This window comes from Physella acuta, unplaced genomic scaffold (genome assembly GCF_028476545.2).
Source record: "Physella acuta isolate Inbredline_101_S28 unplaced genomic scaffold, ASM2847654v3 ptg000848l, whole genome shotgun sequence".
NCBI classification, from domain to species: Eukaryota; Metazoa; Mollusca; class Gastropoda; family Physidae; genus Physella; species Physella acuta.
This window is the reverse complement of record NW_026732365.1, coordinates 154,614-162,883: the sequence shown is the minus strand read 5'-3', so window position 1 is coordinate 162,883 and position 8,270 is coordinate 154,614. Positions and strand designations below refer to the sequence as shown.

The 8,270-nt window shown below is 36.0% G+C and overlaps 1 protein-coding gene across 3 annotated transcripts; it reads right to left on the bottom strand.

The window, feature by feature from the left end:
* Positions 1–4,946: 4,946 nt before the first annotated feature.
* On the bottom strand, positions 4,947–7,386 carry LOC131952050 (uncharacterized). 3 transcript variants are annotated; one of them, XM_059314520.1, is made up of 3 exons: positions 7,164–7,386; positions 6,191–6,442; positions 5,071–6,151 (listed from the first exon to the last, which is right to left on the bottom strand). In XM_059314520.1, exons 1-3 carry the CDS (start codon positions 7,378–7,380, stop codon positions 6,054–6,056), a joined length of 567 nt encoding a protein of 188 aa, XP_059170503.1. In that variant the 5' UTR covers positions 7,381–7,386; the 3' UTR covers positions 5,071–6,053. The 3 variants fall into 3 exon arrangements, with proteins under 3 accessions (XP_059170501.1, XP_059170503.1, XP_059170502.1); XM_059314518.1 differs by having other exon boundaries at positions 4,947–6,442; XM_059314519.1 differs by having other exon boundaries at positions 5,071–6,442.
* Between the last annotated feature and the right edge of the window lie 884 nt (positions 7,387–8,270).

The window sequence follows — 8,270 nt, the reverse complement described above, 5'->3', positions numbered from 1 at the left end:
ATCAAACAAACGATGAAACAGATTAATTTTCGTTGTTTTTCACTGGTCATTTTGTTTATCTGTTGCAGTACAACACGTTTCATACAGTCATGTAACACTTATAGGTCTACAACATAAGTAAACATTACTTTAGTTGTATTTTTTCTTTGCTTTTATTTATTTTTTATAATCAATATAAATGTAGAGGTTTGATTATAGCAAGTTTGTTCATTTTTTCTAATAATAAATATAAGTATAGATTTGTGATTATAGTAACCTTGTTGATACTCATTATAGCATTCTGTTTTGTTTTGTGTTTGAATTAGAAACTACAATGGCATTAAGTATTCACATACCTTTGGCTTTCCTTCCTATACTTTTGCGCATCTGTTTTCAAATTGTTGTCTTGTAATTGTATCTTAGAAGGTGTTTTTTTATAGATCTTACCCAATTCTCAGCCGGCTGGTTACATTAGAATCCTTTATATACACCTACTAACTTAGTGCGCTCATTGTGTTAACTGTTCAAATGTTTACACAACTACCAAGATCTCGGTCACGATGATTAAATATTTCTTGATCATTTAAAATTCATTCCTAGATGAAAACTCTTTTAACGCCCTTTAGAAAATTAAATATGCAGTTCTATGAACTGTCGCAACTTCCTGGAAAGTCTATTTGTATTACATGTTTTCCAATTACAAATACGACAAAAGCTGAATCTATAAACAACTCGAGTGATGGTAGAAGTAGAGCGATAGAGCGCTAGACTGCTAAACCGAAAGTCTCGAGTTCGAATCCGGGTTCAAGTCAGTGGAACTTCCCAGAGACCACCCAAATCTGATGGGTACCCAACTCACGTTAGGGAAAGTAAAGGCAGCTGGATATAGTGCTGAGACATCATACTCTCATATGCTGGGTCAAGAAAGATATGAACTCTACTTCTTTTGCTTGGTCTACAAAGGGATGTTTACTTTTTCCCACGTTTTCTTTAACTTGCTTTCGCGTCTGGTTTTCCAATCAAATCTTGCGATCGAAATTTCGGGCACTTCCCAGTTAGCTAGCGCGCTGAAATTTTCAGGGAAGCTTTGTTTCCGATGACAATACAATATTCAATTGTTATTATTACTAAATTGATCCATGGAAACATTTTATTGATCATTTTAGACCCCTATGTATTTGTAAAAAATGGGACATAACCTAGTAATTGTAATTTGATATAAAACAAGGTTCGGTACTTTCCCTCTTGTGGCTTACTGAAGGAGAGCACGCGATTGGCTGAGTAGTGGTCACGCGGTGTTTGTGTACAAACAACCGGAACGTAACAACTGGTGGCCAGTAACGTATTCACACAACAAAGCCGTAACCCGCCACTTGTAAAAACAACGCTTCGTGTCTAACTTCCAACTTTTATTCCGTCTCAATTCTGTACACACAACAGACCAGCCCTCGTCCTAACCGCTATCAACTAACCCGTGACAATTATTCACTCCACCTTTTATACCGCATTCGACCTTGGGATAACAATACACAAAAACACCGGGGTTACAACAGTACTTTCCCTCTTCTGGCTTACTAAAGGAGCAAGCACGCGATTGGCTGAGTAGTGGTCACGCGGTGTTTGTGTACAAAGGAAGTAGAATGGTGATGGTCGAATGGTTTGCATGCGAGGGCAAAATGGTGAAAGAAACGGCAACACAGAAGAAACGTCGATTGGAAAAGGCACGTGTTTTTTACGAGTTGTCTTCGTTTACCCAAAAAAAAAGTGAATGCGAGAAGATAAAATCAATAGCAAGATTTGAATGCAAACAAACAGACAAAGACTAAAAAGTAGAAAATAATTATCATTAAAAAAGTTTTTAAAAACCCACGTTTTCTGATTGAACTAAAAAGTAGAAAATAAATGCTATACATCACTATAATGCAAGCGATCACTCTACTATAAGCGATGAAAAACGTGGGGCGCCGTGATTTTCTTACAGTTTCTAATACTGTTGACTCTCTACAAGCTCCCTAATAAAACTCAATAGTATTATCTAATCAATAGTAATATAACTTTTACATCTTATATTAACAATGACCGATAAAAAACTTTTACTTCGGCGCCCCACGTTTTTCACCGCTTATAGTAGAGTGATCACTTGCATTATTGTGATGTATAGCATTTATTTTCTACTTTTTAGTTCAATCAGAAAACGTGGGTTTTTAAAAACTTTTTTAATGATAATTATTAGATTTTGCAATCATAGCTGCCGTTAAACTAAAAATAAAATAAAAACTTAAGCCTAAAAATAATTCAGAAATTTATTTTTTTATAATCAATGATATAAAAGCTGCTAATCAAAACTAAGTTAATACGATGTTTCACTTGCGTAAGACAAACATTGACTGGCTGTACAGAATTCTGTGATCGATTTTCCGTCAGCCCAACATAGCCTAGTTATTTGTTTACAAAACTTTGCCGATAAACATTTTAAACTAAAAGTATGCTCTTATAAACCACGCGATTCTTTTGTTTACAGGATGTCTTCTTCTATGTCGCCATTACTACTTTAGAGCCAAATTGCTTTTGTCTTTTTTTTAAAATAGTGTTTCATTACTGAAAATACTAAAGTGTAAAATACTTACTCCTGTTTAAAGTCCAAAAAAAACAGGATTTTAAAACCAAATTAATTTTAATTTCACTGTGCATGATTTTTAAAATTATTTAATGGGCCTCTCGAACAACTTGGAGGCTATTTTTGGTAGGGTCTTGTAATTGCAGGTCTAAGCGAACCCCAAGCTTAAACATATTACCTTTATACATACCTTAAATTTACATAAGCTACATGCTTTAATCAGTTTATATCACGTTACTTATAGTTTGTTTCGCCTACTGTAACATAATAATTTAAGAGGATTTAAACAATACCTGTGCTATATTTCTTGGATCATATTTTTCGGGGCACTGGTTTACCTACAATACAGCCCAGCATGTCCAAGAGCGTGGTGTATGAAAGCCTGGAGTGTACGTTAATCACTCTCCGTAATTGTGAGGTAGAACACACGTCAGCGACCACCCAGGTGTCAGGGAAGAAGCAGGGCGCTCTCGGGAGCCCCCACTTACACTACCTCAGGGGCGCCGCGTACGAACCGTTGCTCGATTTAATCATCGAATGTTGTGTGCCACAGTGTCAATGTTATAGGGTGCTCCCTAATGCTAACCTAGGCGCCATAGTGCTCACAGGATAGACCGCGGCGCACGCGGAAGCGCCTGATTTTATTTACTGAACGACTATAATATCACATCTTATCTATAGAGAGGTTGCACACACGTGACCAAAACCACGTGATGTTACATCCGCCGCCATGTTGACCGCCATGTTGATGCCCTATCGCCGGCCTTAACAACCGGTGTATATAAATTATTTTAATATAAAAGCGCTAGGCAGTGGAGTCTTCAGTACAGTTTTGTGTTAGACTAGTTCCAGAATGTGTTCAGCTTATGTTAAAAGCCTCGCACCTACCGAGCAAGAACAATACATTTAAAAAATTGAACTTTTATGCATTGAAGATCCGTATCTTCTTAGTGATAAGCGTCAACTTCAAGAGCTTGTAGATGATATCAGTATTTGGCCAAAAATTTAAAACATGGACATAGTGAACTATTTAGTGTTTTCGACCAACAAAGTGACACAGGAAAAGATGAGAAACTATAAAAGCCTGAAGTCCTATGTATACTTTACGGATGGGCTTGTGTCCCAATCAAAATGCAGAGAATTTGGAAGCAAAGTCGTCGTTGTTGCCAAAGTAAGTCAATTCTATACTAGATTCTATATATTATTATAATAATAGACTAAATATTATGTCTTATGATGTTTACCTAAATATTTAAATGACTTAGGGGAAAGCAGGGTATAAGTATAAGGCAGGTATCCCACTTTTTAGGACCTGTCCATTTTTTTTGGATTTTACTAATCCAATATTAATAATATTGATGATTATTCTAAACCATTCTCACATAAAATAAACACTAATTTTACATTAAATTTGGTGACTTGTTCTGCTCAGTGGTAGTTGATGGCAACATTTGGTATGGGTTTACCATGCTTAAACCATGATGGTAAACCCATGATGAGCCCATTCATAAAATAAAAAAATCAAATAGAAAATTAGTACCACTATAAGGTACCAAACTTTTTAGGACCTGTACATTTTTGTTGATTCTAATAATCCAATGTTTTCTAGCTTGAATTATTTTTTCTTTTAATCAGCTACAACAGTTTGATTTGTGTTTATGTTATAGCCTCAATTTGTTAATTAATACTTGTCTTATTTTGCAGGTCAAGCATTCACAGAAGGCAGCAGAAAAGCCAGTCGAGCCATGGCTTTTTTGTCAACAAACTGGAGTTATTTTGGCTGCCCACTGCAGTGGACTAGTAATTCATCCTGAAATGCACTACATAGGAGCCTCTCCAGATGGTCTGGTTACCTGTGACTGCTGTGGACAAGGTGTGCACTAAGGAGAAAATGTTGAGTGACATATCCAATAAGGAGGCCAAAAACCTTGGTCTGGGACCAAATAAACAATTAAGTAGCACACACCGCTACTAATATCAAATCCAGACCCAAATGGCAGCTACCAAGTCTTCATATGCTGATTTTGTCATATGGACAACAAAAGATGTTCACATAGAAAGATTTTTTTTTGACAGTAATTTGTGGTCAAGCATCTCTGTTAAGGCAGCAGAATTTTTTCAGAAAATTATATTGCCTGAACTCTTGGCATGCTATTATACCAATAAAAAGGCATCTGGCATTACTAAAGCTGTTGGCTTACCACTGACAAAAAGAAATAAGCCTACTCTGAATAAGTTAAAATAAAAATGAAATATGAAATGTGTTTTTATTTTTTATTAAATATTAAAATACAACCTGGTAACAATAAATTGTGCTGACAACAATAAATGGCATTTTTAAATACTCAAATTAATCAAAAGGCACAATAGCTGGACAAAGATTAATCAATGCACAACAAGTGGTCACTATATCATCTATTAAAGGATTGCCCTTTTCATTTAAATAATCCAGTGGTAAAGTGTCACTTAGAATTTTGTATTTTTGTCTAACTGACCCAATAACCCTTTCTACATGAATCCGAACATTTGCAATCTTTCTTGTCTCAGCCACTTCCAAAGCTGATAGTTGTTTTTTTTCCTTTGTAAAAGCAGGAATAGCAAGCTTTGCACAATAAAGCCCAACACTATCTGCTATTGTAAATCCCCTATCAGCCAAAACTAAATCTCCAGGTGAAAGTTTGTTTAAAATGACACAATTTTCTGTTAAGTATTTATCACTAACCCTACCACCCCAAGCCTTAGATATAAAAGATATAGTACATTGTGGAGTGATGCCTATAAGAAATTTAATGGTATTGTGTTTATATTGTGACCAGGTGATTGCTCTAGCAGCTAGACTTGATGGTTTGTCAATAAAAATTTCAAAACAATCAATAATAACTGCTGTGTTTGCACCAAAGGAACGCTTGAAACAATTAGGCATAGTTTTTTGTATGTCCTCCCTTTCAGGCCACACTATAAATTGTCTAAGGTTGTGAGCCATATGGCGAACCCATTTCTCAAAAATTCTACTGGCTGTTGACAGTGAAATTTTAAATCTGTATGACAGATCTTGCAGCGGCAGACTAAGCCTTAATTTCATCAATGTTAGCACAAATTCCTGAAACTTGGTGAGACAATTATTGTGGTTATGATTTATAGTGCCACTACTGCTATTGAAAATAAGCATCAGTACACCATAAGAATGAATACCTGTGTAGAATTTGACTTTATCATCGTCATTAATGAAAGACTCTGGGGTTAGCTCAAAGCATAATACTTTTTCACGAAGCAAATAATTCTCACACCTTAACTGTTGCATCTCAAAAAAAAGAGAATCTATATTGACACCAATGCTGCTAGTGATAGTTTGTGTGCTATCCTTTGCATATTGATGACTAATAGCCAATTGGGAAGTGTTGATTGTCTGAATATTTGCCTTATCTTTACCCATATCCACTGGGGAAGTGTGGTTTGTTTAATTATTGAAGCACTGAATATTTGAATTGCCTTCACCCATATCCACTGGGGAAATGTTGGTTGTTTGATTATTGAAGCACTGAATATTTGAACTACCTTCACCCATATCCACTGGGGAAGTAATGGTTGAATTACCTTCACCCATATCCACTGGGGAAGTATTGGCTGTTTGATTATTAAAGCACTGGATATTTGTTGAACTGCCCAATGGTAGTACCAAAAGGGCCTCTGCAGCTTCATAAGCACGTTTCTTTGCTTGTCTCTCTAATGTACGTGTGTGTCTTTCGACTGATAACTTCACTTTTGCCATAGAAATATTATCATGTCCAAGGAACAGAGTGGGAGCCCAGTCAACATTTGTTTCATCTCTGAAGTTTGCTGGTCTACCTGGATAAATAGAATATTTTTTTTAAAAAGACTACACGTGAATAGAGGGCCTACTTTTAAAAAGCTTATCCAAATATGAGAAATATGACTAACTATAATATATATAATATGTTATTAATAATTACTAGACTCAATATGATATACAGTTTAAAAAATAAAGTTATATTTAAGTCTACTAGATCTATTACTTACTATTCTTTATTTACTCTGATAAAATATTTAGAATCTAGTGTAAATTTTGTAAAGTTAATTTAAGTAATAATTAGTTAATCCTAGAGTTCTATGTCTGCCTAACCTAGAACTAGTGTAACCTGTGACCCAATCTGTTTCCAATAATTTCAGTTGCAGAAACCAAAAAAAATTATTTATGCCGTAATACAATAGTAAAGTTATTATGCTTATCATATATTATAAGTGTTTATGAGACTATAATTAGTTAAATAATAATTAGACAGTTGATAAGTTTCAGTACTAGATCTAGTAGTAGTTGTAGATAGAGTATTTAACTAGATCTAGCTACCCAGCTAGGCCTTACTCTAGCTAGACTCGTCAATATGAGTATGGTAAAATAATACAATATATTACTATATAATATATCGAATATTGACTATATATATTCACGAGACTAGACTCTAATACAAATTACGTTTTATAACTTTCGATATATTAGTATTTGCCATGACCTAACATTTTATTAAAGGTAAATCATTTAACTCTTTACCTGAAACAAAGTGTCGAGAACAGATCCGAATGTTGTTTGCAGCTGCTTCACTCACACCGCTTCGGTAAATATTGGCCAAAAATGTACGACGTCTACGTTCAGTTAACTGCCGATCTGTTTCACCTTGGTGTAATATAACTTTAGGCAGTCGAAATAAAGAAACGCCTTTACAATTTCCATAGCGAGAACTACAACCTTTCACAGCGCAGACCACCATTTTGAATGTAGACCCAAAATGGCGGACGTTTACATGGTTACAAATCCATGACATCACGTGCAACCTCTCTATAGTCTATCGCACTGTTAAAACGCACGAAATCGCCATAGCACTCTACGAATAGCCCAGAGCGCAAGCCGCATCCTAACGGGGCGCTGGATGACGCACGTGATAATGTTTAGTTAACGACTACAGTACCCCATGTTATGCATAGTCTTTCGCGCTTTTTTAAACTAATGTAGGCGCCATAGCGCTCTAGGGATTATCGGTAGGGGCGCCGAATGACGCGCCTGATTCGAAATAGGCAACGAGTATTGGTACCCTTCGTGTTTCTAATGTATAGCATTTTTAAAAACTGACATAGGCGCCATAGTGGTCACCGGGGAACCCAAGACGATTCTGGCAACACAATAGCCAGGGCGCCGGCGCCGGCGCCTTTTGGAGTTCTAACGCTGAATATAGTAGTACCCCTTAACCGCAATGCACGACGCCCGATTTACGGATTCCAAGTGCTAAGATATCCGGTCTGGAACTCTGGGTGCCAAACCGTTTTTGGCAGAAACCTCCCCTGGAGTATTCTAATCAACTTCTCAAAATTTCATGGCGATTGGATGAACGGTGTCAAACCTAAATCGACTTTTATTTTTATATACAGTGTTTAGTGCAGAAGCGAATCGCGCACTACCGGGGCGCCACCCCTGCGAAGATCAATTTTTTTTCACCGGATTATATATATATATATATATATATATATATATATATATATATATATATATATATATATATATATATATCCTAATATATAAAAGCCCACGTGCGCACTTCTCTCTCTCTCTCTCTCTCTGTCTGTCCGCAAAATATTTTCGCCGGATATCACTTCAGAATCTTCA

Coding starts and splice junctions, on each gene's coding strand:
- LOC131952050 (XM_059314518.1), bottom strand. CDS start 6,029: ATGGGTAAAGATAAGGCAAATATTCAGACAATCAACACTTCCCAATTG.